This window comes from Cydia strobilella, chromosome 21 (genome assembly GCF_947568885.1).
Source record: "Cydia strobilella chromosome 21, ilCydStro3.1, whole genome shotgun sequence".
NCBI classification, from domain to species: Eukaryota; Metazoa; Arthropoda; class Insecta; order Lepidoptera; family Tortricidae; genus Cydia; species Cydia strobilella.
Window position 1 is genome coordinate 10,688,839 of NC_086061.1, and position 17,677 is coordinate 10,706,515.

The window sequence follows — 17,677 nt, forward strand, 5'->3', positions numbered from 1 at the left end:
GTGTTTTTATATTTACCTCACGGGTTTACCTCATAAAACATAACAATGAATGAATCAGCATCATTAGTATCGTTAAAAAATCAACACAATTATCACAGTTCGTCTTTTTAATGTCTGTACTAATACAATAGGTAATCAGGTATGTTAGTTCAAAGTGTAGGACTAATATACCTTTATTATAGAAAAGTAGGGCAAATTTGGTCGCAATATGTCTTCACTTAACCTACTTTACTCTATCCAAAGCCTATAATTAACTTCTGTAAGTTTTACGCGGTCCAATTTCGCTAAGCGCCTGAAGAAAATTTAATTAACATTTTTACGTCTTGCTATTTACATTTGGTAAGCGCTTAAATTTTTTATTACATGAATTATTTTTATACCTATTTATGATGTTTTAGGTATCTACCTTAGGCAGAGATCTCCCGCTTGTATCAGGCTACAGATTTTTTGGATATTTACCTGCGGCGGACCTGAAATTGCAACCATAGTGTTCTTTTATTGTATTGAATATAGACGTGCAGTGTAACTGGTGTAGACGTAATTATTTATTGCATTGCAAGATTAACATTAAACTATCACAACTAATCTCCTTTTATGGCTCTGATGCGATGCCTTTAAGCAATATCTCATAGAACAAAACTATGAGACAGGTAAACCTATGCGATGCGGGCGAGGTGAAAATAAAAGCTCGTAAAATACTTATATGGACCGTGATTACCTTTTGTATTGTTTTCGTACTCCCGATATCTAGTGAAACTAACCGTGAATCATTCAAAACAGTTCGTAAAATGTCTAGCAACTATCTCTGTTACTTTAATTACGCCTTAATTGGAGTCAAAGAGAAAGATGCCAGAAATTTGCGAACTTTGGTGTTCGCAGTAGGCCCTCTGTTTTTCCGATCATGTAATTGGCGCTAAATGTCACTAATAAATATAATATTTGTTTTCCAAGACGTAAGTATACAGGTTGGTTAAAAAATAAGTGCATTCCCGTTGCCAGGATGGTTTTGGGATTATACTGAGCAACTTTTACTATGGGACCAACCCCGAAATCGCGAAAAAAAATATGACTGGTCCATTTTCTATGGGAGGACAAATTTTTTTTGTGGTTTTGTGGTTGGTCCCATCGGAAAAATTACTCAGTATAATCCCATATCTCCCTGGCAACGGGAGTGCACTTATTTTTTATCCATCCTATATGTACTTCAGTAACGGCCCATTTTGCAACTTTACATCGAATAGAATTCCGTGAGATTATAAGTTGAGATTATTGTCATAACTAAGTACTTAACCTTGTGTTAGATTTTGAAGAAACATGTTATTAGATGGCTCATTAAATAGTATCTCTCCTGATGGGAAGCAGTCATCGCCGCCCATGGACATAAGCAACACCAGAGGAGCCACTTATGCGTTGCCCACCTTTGGGAACTAATGGGAACATAGCTCAGTCGGAATTCGGAAACCGTTAGGTACCAACTTTTAGTATGTTGTTGGTCATGGTATTGGATCTCCAAAACTTCCGGGAGACAGCGGTGCAGGCCATTTGCTTTAGCTGAATGACGTAATCAAAATTATCCCCGACTCTAGACTCCATAGGCTACGGTGACTGCTTGCTTATCAGGCGGGCTATATACAGTATATACTTACTCGTTTGCAACCGACGTATAAAAAAACTGGCCAAGTGCGAGTCGGACTCGCGCACGAAGGGTTCCGTAACATTACGCAAAAACGGCAAAAAAATCACGTTAGTTATATGCCCCACTTAGGGAGCCCCACTTAAATAATCATTTTATTCTGTTTTTAGTATTTGTTGTTATAGCGGCAACAGAAATACATCATCTGTGAAAATTTCAACTGTCTAGCTATCACGGTTCATGAGATACGGCCTGGTGATAGACAGACGGACAATCAGACGGGCAGGCGGACAGACGGACAGTGGAGTCAGAGAAAGAGGTTCCCGTTTTTTTATACTAAGACTCCGCTGTCTGTCTGTCTATCCGTCTGTCTCATGAACCGTGATAGCTAGACAGTTGAAATTTTCACTTTTTTCGTAATGGTACGGAACGCTTCGTGCGCGAGTCCGACTCGCACTTGGCCGGTTATTATTAGGTACGTTAGGTTCCCGAAAATATCTTGCTAATTTTTAAACCGACAACGTACTTAATCTAACGTTTACTCGAAATCTTTCAAAGGTAAGAGGTTTAACCTTGTAAAGACAAAATAATCTCAATCCTTCATTTGCCCTTTGACTGTACTCTAAATTAAAGATATCTTGTCCCAAGATTTCCCAACGAATGTTGTAATCCAGTCGCTTACTTATGCTCAAAACTTGTAACTAACCTAGCTCAGTTCGATTCAAACTGGCTGAACGAACGGTCATAGCCTTATTAAAAATAAAAAAAATAGTTTACTTTTAATTTTGCACTATGAAGCCGCGGATTCGTTTATTTTTAGATTTTAGGGAATAGTGATGTGACAGTATTGAAAATGAAAGTCTGTGTGTGTATAGTTCTTGTGAGTTTGTGTTTTTGTGTCAAAATGGATCGGAGAGCGGAGGAGGGGTATCCGAAAGGCTTCATGGCTGTTTGTATGTTTTTTTTTTTCGTTTAAACAAACCTATAAATAATATGACACCCCGCCCCCGTTTATAATTCGTATTTTAGCGAATAATTCAAGAAATAGCGATACCGAACTCCGAATAGCGATCTGACATTTGACAACTACGTTTAATAATTAGTAGATTGTGTCACAAGGGAGCAAATTGACACATTTACGGCGAGGGCGTACATTGAATCCTGAACGAAGCGAAGGATCATGAGCGTAGCGAGGGGTTCTATACTAGAATCCTAAGCGTAGTGAGGGATTAAAGTGTTGTCCAAGGTGGAAATAATTTTGCTACCATGTGACACATACTGCTTTTCACATCACCCATGAGGAAATTGTTATGTTCCAAAATATCATTTACTCCAAAAATATAGTATGCAAAAAAGAATAAAAATCGTGTTCTAGAATAGAATCCCTCCTAACAGGGAAGAAAAGTGCCACTTTGATCCCTCCTAGCGGGGGAGAAAAAGCCCTTTTTCGAATAGGTGATGTGAAAATAAATATTTTGCAACTTCTAAAGATACTTGAATAAATCAGGGGTTCCACTAGACTTAAAAAACCAGGGGTTCCCAACCTTTTTCCCAATTACTTTTTGCACCTACTTAAATTTATTATGTAATTTCAATTTGGCGCGTTAATCAAATGTTGTTATGAGATTTGCAAGTAGACAGTAGTGCAATGGGGTTAGCCGGTCGAAACATTTTACAGATGGCGCCAGCATAGGTTTTACCTCTCAATCCTACGAACAGAGTGTCAAATTCTTATTTTTATTTGGAAGTTTATTGCCTGGATGCTAGCCCTTTAAGCTAAATCCGATAGAACACAATTAAAGATAGGTAGTAGGTACCTATGCTAATGTTAGTAGGGACGCATTCACATAGAAATAAAAAAAATACTAACTTTAATTATAATACAACACAATGACTACCACATTCTGAACACTACCACCACCATCACTATACTATCACTGTTTTATGGCGAGGGCCAATTTTGATTCCCGAGCGTAGTGAGTATAGTATGCGGTCTATCTACTGAGCTCGTTCACTTACCTTCACTGACAATGGCATTCTGTTAAACAAAAGCCATTATTTCTTTTGTGCCTGAGCGCGTGGCCTTTGTGCCTGATCGCGTGGCTATTGTGTGGGAGCCTCAGGCACAAAGGCCACGCGCTCAGGCACAAAAGACATAATGGCTTTTGTTTAACATAATGCCATTGTTAGTACGTAAGTGAACGAGCTCAGTAGAGATAGCGATAACTATACAAAAGATAGATATAACTCCGTAATAGATGGATACAGTCTAAGGAAAAAACGTGCCTCGAAAATCAAGAAAATTTGATTCTCGTTCAGAGGGCGCTACTAGCTTTGGCTTACTGTCGTATAGATGGCGTTGACGGTTTCGTTTGCTATTTAACAATTTTAACGCATATCAGTGAAAGAACATGGGACAAAATCATAGAAATAATTAATGCAAATTTTCCGCAGGTTAGTAGAGTTGACGCGTGACCAGAGGGCTGGTTCATATCTAGCACAGCGGATCAGCATTGCCATACAACATGGCAATGCTGCCAGCCTTCTGGGCACGCTGCCAATAGACAGTACTGATTTGGGGCAAATTTTTTATTTATAGTTTATTTTTAAGTTTAGTTTTTAACTTTAGTTTTTAATTTAGTTTGTAATTTTGATTTTTTTATACTTAGTGTTTAATATAATGAAATAGAAATATATTTACTTACTCTCGAGATAAGTACTAATGGCATTAATGCAAATAAATAAATCATTTATCCATATTTAAATACATTTTATCGTATTTTTATAAATATTTATTTTTTGTTTTAAAGTGTGTGATGAATACACATACACACTTTACAATTAGATGGCAGTGAATTTACTGGGGTTACAGAATTTACTATGACAGTACCGCTCTAGTATAAGTTACTCTATGACTATACCTATACGTACTTACCTTAAAACTTAAATGACGCTTTTTATGAATTCTCTCCTAGATTCTAGCTACATTTTTCAAATGCAAGTTGTAGTTTATAAGTAGTTTATAATACAGAGATTACAGTACCTAATATATACTAACGTATACCTATGTTTACATTGAGATAGGCCGTGAATATTAGCAAAGATAGATATAACTCCGTAATAGATGGATACAGTCTAAGGAAAAAACGTGCCTCGAAAATCACGAAAATTTGATTCTCGATCAGATGGCGCCACTAGTTTTGGCCTACACTCGTATAGAGGGCGTTGACTGTTTCGTTTGTTATTTATAATTTTAACGCATACCAGTGAAAGAACATGGGTCAAAATCATATAAAAATAATTAATGCAAATTAAAAAAATCATTTATCCATATTTAAATACATTTTATCGTATTTTTATAAATATTTATTTTTAGTTTTAAAGTGTGTCGACAGATGGCAGTGAATTTACTGGGGTTACAAATTTACTATGACAGTACCGCTCTAAGTATAAGTTACTCTATGATATTAGATATATATATATATATATATATATATATATATATATATATATATATATATATATATATATATATATATACCAATCATCATCTTTCTTGATTTGTCCCCGGCTTTTGCCGCGGCTCATGGGAGCTCGGGGTCCACTTGACAACTAATCCCACGAATTGACGTAGGCACTAGTTTTTAAGAAAGCGACTGCCATCTGACCTTCCAAGTCTTCCAACCCAGAGGGGAAACTAGGCCTTATGGGATTAGTCCGGTTTCCTCACGATGTTTTTCTTCACCGAAAAACAACTGGTAAATATCAAATGGGGCATTTTCTATGAAAAGGGACCTTATTGTCGATAGCGCTTACGCCGCACAGCGTCGCGCGGCATTGTATTTCTATCGGAGCATCGTTTATAATGGCGTAAGCGCCATCGACAATAAAGTCCCTTTTTAGGGTTCCGTACCCAAAGGGTAAAAACGGGACCCTATTACTAAGACTCCGCTGTCCGTCTGTCCGTCTGTCACCAGGCTGTATCTCATGAACCGTGATAGCTAGACAGTAGAAATTTTTACAGATGATGTACTTCTATTGCCGCTATAACAACAAATACTAAAAACAGAATAATATAAATATTTAAATGGGGCTCCCATACAACAAACGTGATTTTTTTTGCTGTTTTTTTCCGTAATGGTACGGAACCCTTCGTGCGCGAGTCCGACTCGCACTTGGCCGGTTTTTATAAAAAATACCACAAATGATATTTCGTACATAAGTTCAGAAAACGTCATTGGTTTGAACCCGCGACCGCGACTTCGCGATTGAAAGCACGCTCTTAACCGCTAGGCCACCAACGCTTGTAATGTTTAGATATAGTCTCGACTTTTTCGTTTAAAACGGTAATCTGTTAAACAAAAGCCATTGTCTTTTTTGTGCGAGCGGTCGGCCTTTGTGTGCTATTGTGTGTTGGCGCGTGCCACGGCGCGTGCGGCGCTCACACACAATGGCACACAATGGCCAACCGTTTACACAAAATAAACAATGGCTTTTGTTTAACAGATTACCATCTTAGACGTAAGTCATTATTATTTACAACGACGGGACTTAATCGCGTAAAATAAGTATTAAACCCACCTCCGACGTTTCGAGGACGGCGTTGTCCCCGTGGTCTCGGAGAAGACTGGCTAAAGTTGACATCAACATCTTCTAGGCGCGCGAGTTTTTCGAACTACCCGCACTTGGTCTTGTTTATTAACTTGAACGTTTTGCGCACTAGGGATGTTACCGGGTCGACACACAACACTCACAATATTCGATTTTTCAACTTTCGATATTTGGTTTCGCTTACACTTACTAATGACTGGGTTCCATGTGGATGAGATCTTAAAACCTTCGTCTCGATTGAAATTTCTATGTTTCTTGATTTCAATGGCTTCACGGATTTTTCTACTATAAAACCCACGATCTGTAGAAAGTATTCTAGGGTTGTGAAGCTCAATCCAGTGGTTTGGCCCTGACTCTAGTAAATGCTCAGCAACAGCAGACTTGTTCACCTGACGGTTCTTGACAGCTGCGATATGTTCCTTAACTCGCTCCGCAATGGTACGTTTCGTTTCCCCGATGTAGGAACTACCACAACTGCAATCGATCTTATAAACGCCAGGTGACTGGAACGGGATAACGTCCTTCGGTGACCTCAGGTTTCCTGCAATTTTGGATAAAGGAGTGTATACCGTCTTTATAGAGTACCTCTCAAGTACTGTGCCAACCTTATCCGTTATTCCTTTCACATAAGGTAAAAATGCCGGTTGCCTGGAGACATCAAGACGCTTCACTCTTGCTTTTCGTCTGGGTTGCCACTTTCTCACCTTATACCCGTTCTACCTAAGTACCTCCTGAATATGCGACATCTCGCTCTTTAAATATTCAGGGTCACACAGATCTTGTGCTCTGTTCACCAGCGAGCTGACAACTGATTGTAAGTGGATGTCAAAGTGATTGGTCGAGTCGACGGAACCCTGACGCATACTGTATACAGGAAGCCAACTCACACGGATAGGTATTTGAGCGCTTTTTCTCACCACCATCCCCGACACTTACAATCAGTTGTCAGCTCGCTGGTGAACAGAGCACAAGATCTGTGTGACCCTGAATATTTAAAGAGCGAGATGTCGCATATTCAGGAGGTACTTAGGTGGAACGGGTATAAGGTGAGAAAGTGGCAACCCAGACGAAAAGCAAGAGTGAAGCGTCCTGATGTCTCCAGGCAACCGGCATTTTTACCTTATGTGAAAGGAATAACGGATAAGGTTGGCACAGTACTTGAGAGGTACTCTATAAAGACGGTATACACTCCTTTATCCAAAATTGCAGGAAACCTGAGGTCACCGAAGGACGTTATCCCGTTCCAGTCACCTGGCGTTTATAAGATCGATTGCAGTTGTGGTAGTTCCTACATCGGGGAAACGAAACGTACCATTGCGGAGCGAGTCAAGGAACATATCGCAGCTGTCAAGAACCGTCAGGTGAACAAGTCTGCTGTTGCTGAGCATTTACTAGAGTCAGGGCCAAACCACTGGATTGAGCTTCACAACCCTAGAATACTTTCTACAGATCGTGGGTTTTATAGTAGAAAAATCCGTGAAGCCATTGAAATCAAGAAACATAGAAATTTCAATCGAGACGAAGGTTTTAAGATCTCATCCACATGGAACCCAGTCATTAGTAAGTGTAAGCGAAACCAAATATCGAAAGTTGAAAAATCGAATATTGTGAGTGTTGTGTGTCGACCCGGTAACATCCCTAGTGCGCAAAACGTTCAAGTTAATAAACAAGACCAAGTGCGGGTAGTTCGAAAAACTCGCGCGCCTAGAAGATGTTGATGTCAACTTTAGCCAGTCTTCTCCGAGACCACGGGGACAACGCCGTCCTCGAAACGTCGGAGGTGGGTTTAATACTTATTTTACGCGATTAAGTCCCGTCGTTGTAAATAATAATGAGTAAAAATCGTGAAAGTTTAAATCAGTGTTTAGACGTAAGTCATTTGAGAAGATAAAGAAAATATAACCACTGTCGTGTTGAAAAAAACTCGCGTAGCGAGGGTTCCGTACTTTTAAGTACCTATTTGTTGTTATAGCGGCAACAGAAATACATCATCTGTGAAAATTTCAACTGTCTAGCTATCACGGTTCATGAGATACAGGCTGGTGACAGACAGACAGACGGACAGACGGACAGCGGAGTCTTAGTAATAAGGTCCCGTTTTTACCCTTTGGCTACGGAACCCTAAAAATAGTAGGAAAGTGAATGCATTCTGGCAATTAGTAGAAGGTAACATTCCAGAAGTGTACGTCCTTGCGTAGTGTACTTGCATCAACAGGACGCGACAAATTAAGTGCAAACGTAATCTCACCCAACACGCGTAATAGGAAACTACTTTTTAATCCACTTCCCATATATTATGCATTCCTTTTATGCCTCCTCCACACTTGTGGCGTTCATAAACGACTGTCAGAGCTAAAAAGCCATTGATTAATAACTTAATAAGGATAATGACTGTATTTAAAAAAAAACGAAAAAAATGATATTAGAAACCTCAATATCATTTTTGAAGACCTATCCATAGATACCCCACCCCACACGTATGGGATTGATGAAAAAAAAATTTTTGGGTTTCAGTTTTAAGTATGGGAAACCCCTAAAATTTATTGTTTGTTTTTAATGCGGTTCACAGAATACATCTACTTACCAAGTTTCAACAGTATAGTTCTTATAGTTTCGGAAAAAGTGGCTGTGACATACGGACGGACAGACAGACAGACATGACGAATCCATAAGGGTTCCGTTTTTTGCCATTTGGCTACGGAACCCTAAAAAGGAAAAACTACAAAGAGTAAGTAAATTGACTGTGTGATATAATTAAATTGAAAAACTATTTTTGTACTTAAATTGAATAGTGTGAGTATGCCTTAAATAGGTATTGTTACATGTTTATTGTCGATTGTAGTCAATAATAGACAAGAAAGAGTTACGAGTAGACAATAATTGATTATGCTTTATAATTAGGTACGAATAATAGGTAATTAAAAAATACATAACACTTTAGTGAGAAACGAATACTATCCCGGCTAGGGTTACATCTTACATCACCCTGAAAATCCTGACATTTGTCACTAGCTTTTGTCCGCGACTTCGTCTGCGTGGATTTAGTAACCCCAGCTAGAGTAAGAATAGCGCCTGGAGAAAGTCTTATAGCAATTATTCAATTTGAGCATATTATGCACACAAATTAGCAGACACTTCATTAATTATCTCAAATCCACCCCGCTTTTTACTTTCTTAAGGGATGATTTTCGGGATAAAAAACTATCCTATGTCCTTTTCAGGGACTCAACCTATCTCTATGCCAAATTTCATCTAAATCGACTCAGCGGTTTAAGCGTGAAGAGGGAACACACAGACAGACTGACAGACAGACTTTCGCATTTATAATATTAGTATGGATGGATATAGATAGGGATATGGATATGGATATGGATAGTATGGATTAGTATGGATGTGTAATTGCTATACTGTCGAGATTACAAATATCGGCTATTAAAAACATAAAAAAATATATAAAGGTCCCCCCACACTCGTGTGCGAATCGCGGCGCGAAGCCGCGAACACGAGTGTGGAGTCTAGTTCGCTAATCAGCGAAATCGACTCCACAACACTTGCGTTCGCGGCTGTCTGAGTCTGGAGCGGGCTTCAGTATTTACTCATTATATTTATACATACCTACTTGGTTCGCATGATTTAGCGTCGTAATAAAAAAAGCTATTACTCTCTAGGGATATATTGATACCCGAGTAAGCGAAAGATTTAAAATTGGACCACGAGAGTAGCGAGCGGTTCGAAAAGTTTAATCTTGGTGTTGCGAGAGTTCAAGGCACGAGTACAAGAGCACAAATTTTGCCACCGAGTGAAACACAAAATTTTTCACAAAAAATATTTTTTATAATGGCAATATTTAAAGAGGAAAATGGGGACCACGTTTGTATGGAGAAGTGGTCGTTCCCTTTCGTCTATGTTTCGTCTTAAGTAAAAAAAAAAACCGGCCAAGTGCGAGTCGGAGTCGCGCACGAAGGGTTCGCTAATCATAGCGAACTAGACCACACTCGCGATAGCGGCTTCGCGCCGCGTAGTCTAGAGCGGGCTTAGAAATTTTGCATTTAATTGGTCGTTTTGAATTTGTTATATTTTTTTGATATTTTTGTTGTAAAACCATACAGTCCACTTAATTTCGTACATTCAAAAACATTAATAGGTACTCGTATTATTGCCATTTGGGTATCTACGGAACCCTAATTACGGCAAATTTAGACCTACCTTACTTATGAATGATGACATAGAGCATAGAGTAACTTATACTAGAGCGGTACTGTCACAGTAAATTTTGTAACCACAGTAAATTCACTGTCATCTATCGACACACTTTAAAACTAAAAATGAAGATTTATAAAAATACGATAAAATGTATTTAAATATGGATAAATGATTTTTTTTATTTGCATTAATTATTTTTATGATTTTGACCCATATTCTTTCACTGATATGCGTCAAAATCCATACTAATCCATACTTATATTCATTATATTCACTGTCATCTATCGACACACTTTAAAACTAAAAATGAAGATTTATAAAAATACGATAAAATGTATTTAAATATGGATAAATGATTTTTTTTATTTGCATTAATTATTTTTATGATTTTGACCCATATTCTTTCACTGATATGCGTCAAAATCCATACTAATCCATACTTATATTATAAATGCGAAAGTGTCTGTCTGTCTGTCTGTGTGTTACCTCTTCACGCTTAAACCGCTGAACCGATTTAGTTGAAATTTGGTATACAGATAGTTTGAGTCCCGGGGAAGGACATAGGATACTTTTTATCCCAGAACTCACCCCTCAAGGGGGTGAAAAGGGGGGTGGAAATTTGTATGGGGAATCAATAACCGCTGAACTGATTTAGATGAAACTTGGTATGGGGATAGTTTGAGCTGTGGGAAAGGATATAGAATAACTTTTATCCCCGAAATCATCCCTTAAGGGTGTAAAAAATGGGATGGAAATGTATAGTGTGGACCAATTTGGGGGTGAAAAAAGGATGGTTTAAAAAGGAGATTTGTTTAAGAATTAAGGTACCCAAATTACTAATTCCACGCAGACGAAGTCGCGGGCAAAAGCTAGTTGTTAAATAACAAACGAAACCGTCAACGCCATCTATACGACAGTAGGCCAAAGCTAGTAGCGCCCTCTGAACGAGAATCAATTTTTCTTGATTTTCGAGGCCCGTTTTTTCCTTAGACTGTATCCATCCATCTATTACGGAGTTATATCTATCTTTGATGATGATAATGATACCAACACAATGTAGTGTCAGTACGTGATAGCGGACATCATGTGGCAATTTATAACAATTTATATGACGTAAAGTGTTTATAATGGTTTCTAGAGCGGTTTATATCATAATTAATTAAATTAGACAGGCATCTATTTTATGGCTGGAAAGCTACATTGTAGTTATATAGTCGCCATCAGATATATAGGAGCGGCTCAAAAATATCTGAACACGCCTCTATTATCAAGGAGTTAAGAGTCCACGGCAAGCTCGGCAAATTAACGATAGATATTTAAAAAAAAAGAATTACTCAAATCGGACCACGGGTCTCAGAATAATCGGTGAACATACATAAAAAAAAATAGCCACAACCGAATACAGAACCTCCTCCTTCTATGAAATTGAAGTCGGTTAAAAAGGGGGTTGCTACGTACTGTATTTTATATTTAAGTACCTTTTACCACAGTATTACAATTTACATTACAGTGATCCCCAAACTACACATAGGCATAGCATGTATTGTGGGTAGATCGGACAGCTAGTGTCAGTGGCATAGCGTGAAACAATCTAGCCGTGGGCGAAAACCACATCTGCGAGGCCCTTGTATTGTATTGTAGTTCGGGCGATTTTCCGCAACTCGACGACTGGCGCCTATTTTGCGTGACATGGGGGTGGGCTAGTCCTGCCAGCCCAACTCCTCGAGGAAACCTATCAAACCTTTGATGTTGAGTAGGACCTCAGGGAGGTCTCTCGGGGATCCGAGATGTTTTGCCCTGTATGGGGCCACTCCGCTGCACTCCAGCACCACGTGAGAGGCTGTTTCTTCTGTCTCCATGCATCCTCTGCATAGGGGACTGTCTGTGACACCTGTTATAAAAAGATGTTTGTTAAATAGTCCATGACCTGTTATGACACTGGTTACCATGCTCAGTCGGGTCCTTCCTAATTGAAGGAGCACCCTTGTGAGCTTTCCGTTGATGCCAGGCATGGCTTGTTTGGCCTGTCTGCATGCGAGGCCCTTTTCAAAGGTTGGCTTTGCGAGGCCCCCCTAAGTGCGAGGCCTAGGGCGAAAAGGCCCCATTTGCCCACGCCTAGCTACGCCACTGACTAGTGTTCCCAAAACATAGTACCTATAGTTACCTATAGTCTGCATGGCGAACCAATTTGCAAATAGAAAAAATATTCAATTATGTTCCACGATTGTGTTCCAAGGTCCAGGGTCATCCAAGCCGGCCTCCATCCCGCGCAGCCAGCTGCGGCACCTGCTCTTCATTGTGCAAGGCCTTGGGCGGACTCGTAAGAGATATACCTATTGGAACGCGAAACACATCGCCACGGACCCTAGGATAGACTTTAACAGGTCAGCGTTTTTCTAAGTGTTACGATTTTATTGTTGTCGAAAGCCTAATTTGCGTACTTTTTATCCTTATCGGCATGTTAAAAGTATTAAAACCTTATTTGTACGGGGTAATCCATTAATTGGGGCATTTTCTATGAAAAGGCACCTTATTGTCGATGGCGCTTACGCCGCGCGGCATTGTATTTATATCGGAGCGCCATCGTCAATAAGGTCCCTTTTTATAAAAAACACCACAATTACATCACACGTTTAGGGGGAGGGAGGGGGTCAAGAAAAGGTGACATGTTGTGACAAGGGGGAGGGGAGAGTCACAAACTTTGTGACGTCACTTTAACTTATTTAAAGTATTTTATTCGCTGTACAGTTAAATAACAAGTTTTTGGAACGATTTGTTTTTATATTGTTTAATTTTCTTTCCTAATCAAATTTGGGTTATAAAATTACTAATACTTATTTCTTTTGTCAAAAATATTTACGATTTCATTGAAAAAACCAAGTGTGACAAGGAGGGGGGGTCAAAAAACCTAGAAATGAATGGCGGATGACCTCTACGATGAAAGTCCATTAAGATATCCAAGTCGTTAACTTTTATAGATAATGTCCACAGAACAGACGCCGGATTTTCCAAATGTTTTGAACCGGATGGGATGCCATTTGCTTGTTCCGGATTGGTATACTAAACGAATATTCTTGTCGTTCCAGAAAGACCCTACTGCTCGCCATCGGGTACCTGGACAGCACAAACTTCCCCATCTCGAGCATGTTCGCCAACGAGTACGAGGCGAGAGGGTACAACGTCATCTTACTGGACAACCAGCGGTTCGCCACTGTCCACTATTACTTGTGAGTGTCCTTTAAGCGAGGTTTAGACTAGCAAGAACTTGCATGCAATTTTCATTACATTGTGGTATCTCATAAACATTTTGAATGCAGTTTACCTTAGTAGTCAGCAATGTAACGTAAATTGCATGCAAGTTCTTTCTAGTCTAAACCTAGCTTTAAATAACCAGTAACTGATCACTATTAGTTGTAAAGTTATAGTAAGGCTTAACCGATCCCCTATTTATCATTCAGCTAAAATAACTCATTTGCTGGACACATCTTCGATGCTCCAAACTTGGCCCTTTTGGTAGCCCTATGCATACATATCAAAGGGCCACATTGAGCACTTCATCATGTCAGCCGATAGACGTCCACTGCTGGACATAGGCCTCCCCCAAGGCTCGCCACTCCGACCGATCCTGTGCCGCTCGCATCCACCGAATTCCCGCGACCTTCACCAGGTCGTCGCTCCATCTCGTTGGAGGCCTACCAGCAGTTCGTCTTCCGGTACGCGGACGCCACTCCCCCACCGGCCATCAGTTCTGCGAGCAATGTGCCCCGCCCACTGCCACTTAAGGTTTGCAATTCTGCGAGCTATGTCGGTGACCCCAGTTCTACTGCGGATATCATCATTTTTGACTATCACATATCTCTCTCCATTGCCCTTTGCGTGACCTCGAGCCTTTATGAGGCCCATCGTTAGCGCCCACGTCACAGATCCGTATGTCATCACTGGCAACACACACTGGACAAAGACTTTTGACACTGCGGCAATTTGGACGAAAAGATACTGTGGAGCTTCCCGAACGCTGCCCAACCGAGTCGGATTCGACGAGTGACATCTTTCCACCATCTTTCTCGAAGTTGGACCTACCTAACTGGACTGTTTGTCCTAGGTATACATAATCGTCAACAACTTCGAGCGCAGAGCCTCCGATTAATACGGGACGCACTTATTAGGCCCATACCGTTAATTCTACTATTATTAGACAACCTCCACAGGTTTTTCAACCCACTCATGTCCCCATACCCATGATTGCCAATATGTCAACGACTATCAAACCATAATTTACATAGCCGGTTGATACTTGTGCAATGGTTGATTTCCATGTTCCATGACCACCAATATTGCTATAATTTTTACATAGCTTTTATTTATTCTATTATTTTATATTTCGTATATTTAAAAGTATACAAAATGTGAAAAAAACGCAATTTCATTAGGTTTGGGTTCTTTAAAATTATCTCTGATAGTTGTATTTAAACTTTAAACACAAAAGTATCAGTCGGCGATATAAGCTTGTATCAACAATGTTATAGACTCGAGTTTGCAATATTATTACGCCCCGAGTTACACACAATGATTTCATCACACTTGCGATACAAAAATGAAGTATAAAGACAAAAAACTATTAATTATAATACTAGAAAGTCTAGAAACTTCATAACTCCCTAGGGAAAACGCTTTTTCTTTAGTTCCCGATAAGCTTGCGTGTAATTCCACATTTACTGAGCGAGTGATGAAAACTTAATTTTTCTTTACAGGGCTAGCCGCCTTATGCGACCTGTCGGCAAGCACGTCTCCGAAGTCCTCATACAACTAACAAACTCAGGCTTGAATCCATCCACATTAGAGCTCCTAGGCTTCAGTCTAGGAGGCCAGACCGTCAGCTACATCGCCAGAAACTACCAGCTTGCCACCGGAAGAAATATCTCCAAGATCACTGCTTTAGAACCTTCAGGACCTTGCTTTAGAGATTTGACACCTGACGACCGTTTAGACGCTTCCAACGCGGATTTCGTAGAGGTTATCCATACGAATATAGATGGATATGGAATGGCGAGTAGAATGGGGCATGTGGACTTTTATATAAATGGAGGAGAATACCAGCCTTCGGAGATAACTATGTTTCCTTGCGCGACTACGTGCAGCCATTTTAGAGTGTTAGGAGTTTGGTTATCGGCTTTGAAACATCCAGGGAAGTTCATAGGATTAAAATGTGATAGTATCCAGCAGGCTAGAGACTCTGAATGCTATGATAGACCTATAGAGACGAATGTCCTGGGTCTGAATGTGGATAGGAGGAAGCATGGGATATTCTATGTGTCTACTAGTAAAGGATACCCGTTTTATTTGGGGAAAAACGGGTTGTTACCTGAATTTGCTGCTTGGAGAAGGCTCAGTGATATCAATTTGGGTAATCAGACTGAGATCTATACCTAAATGCGAAGATTAATCAAGAGGATGTTGTATATGTGATTAGAAAAGCATTTCAAAGGAGTTTCTGAGGAGAAGGGATAAGAAAATGTTAAAGGAAAAAGGGATTTGTATTTTTTATGAATATATAAGACAAACGTCCCATTGCTCGATGTAGTATGTAGTGGTCTCTATTTCTAATGACATATTTAATATCAAAAATGATATGTAGTTGACAGTGACGAGCACTGGGACGTCTACCTGTAGTTAATAGTTAATTAATTAATGTAAATAATTATAATTTATAACCAATAAATTAACACATAAGCATACCTAGGTAGGTTAAGATTGATTTCATAATAGTTATTTACAGTACATATGGTGCTACTTTACCGCACTAGTGCGATAATAACCTCATTACGCAACTATGTCGAAAGCTTAAAGAGTCATGTACTGTAAAACGTTGTACGATACATGTGCGAATAGGTAATTCGCAACTCGTGTCGACTTCGTGTTTTAATTTATCGCCGCTCGTTTCGAATTTCCTATTTTTCGCACTTGTATCGTAATGTACTATTACGATACAAGTGCGAAAAATATGAGTGACGAATTTTACAACACGACCGAAGGGAGTGTTTTAAATCGACACGTTGCGAATTACCTATTCGGACGTGTATTATCGTACAACGTTTAATTATATATAGCCCTTTAAATTTTCGACGTAGTTACGTAATGTGCTTTATAATCCCACAGGGTGTCGTAATGGAGCACCAGATGTACTGTATTAACGTATAAAAAAAATGTGCTCATCAGAGTATATTTTACGGATTGTCAAACGACGATTTTTGACAAATATAGCTACGGCTCCGTAGTACCTAGTCGCCATCAGACATATCGGAAGGTGCTCACAAATATCTGAACACGCCTCTTATCGATATATCTGATGGTGACTAGAGCGTGGATTTTCTTTACACATCTACTTGATTATGATTCTTTGGATCAAAGTGATATTCTAAAGTTCAAATAAATACTTAATTTAAACTTAAATCTTTTATTAATTTGTTGCTAGTCGCACGCATACAAAGTTAATGCAGTTTTATGAGCAGAAGCGATGTTAATGTGTGTGGTTATGTGCCAAATTTTCGAGTCGATAGTTTACCGATGAATTTTATGTATCAGTAGGTAATCGTAAATATCGTAATGCGATGTCACTGAATTAAGTTCTGATATGACATTGCCTATCCGAAATTAAGTTCGTTTGAGACAAATTGAATCTTAAAAAGGCAGGTAACCCCCCTGCCACACCCTGTTGTCTATTTAATAAAGTTACAATTTACACGCGGAAGTCTCTATATTGGAAATTGGAAAGAGGCAGAGCGCGGCGGAGTGGTTGATTGAGAGAAAGACAGATGAGACAGACATGGACAGACATTTTTATTATATTATAATTAAGCTACATACACGTGTTAACCGGTGGGCGGCAAGAGACGGAGAGCACAGATTACTAAGTAGATACTAGAGCAAGTTAAAAAAAAACAGTATAGTTTGACAGTGACGGATAATGTATCATAGAGTTCATAGATTAACAGACTAAACAACTGTATTTATGAAAAAGGGTGTACATACATTCCAACACTCTAATACATAGGGTTAGAAAGAGTTTCGCTTGTAAATTGTAACTTTATTAAATAGGCCACAGGCGACGCCGACGCCCATATATGTAGTGCTACAATTCTGTAATTGTGCTACAATGGGGTTGGCCGGTCGAAAAAATTAGCAGATGGCGCCAGCATTAGCTTGTCCTGTCAATCTCTAGAATGAGGGCTA

The 17,677-nt window shown here is 39.4% G+C and overlaps 1 protein-coding gene across 1 annotated transcript; it reads left to right on the top strand.

The window, feature by feature from the left end:
* The first annotated feature begins 2,339 nt into the window (after positions 1 to 2,339).
* Positions 2,340 to 15,992, top strand: LOC134750978 (pancreatic lipase-related protein 2-like). Its single transcript, XM_063686279.1, has 4 exons — positions 2,340 to 2,586; positions 12,684 to 12,831; positions 13,534 to 13,674; positions 15,199 to 15,992. The coding sequence occupies exons 1-4, from the start codon at positions 2,487 to 2,489 to the stop codon at positions 15,875 to 15,877; spliced, it is 1,068 nt and encodes a 355-aa protein (XP_063542349.1). The 5' UTR covers positions 2,340 to 2,486; the 3' UTR covers positions 15,878 to 15,992.
* Positions 15,993 to 17,677: the final 1,685 nt, after the last annotated feature.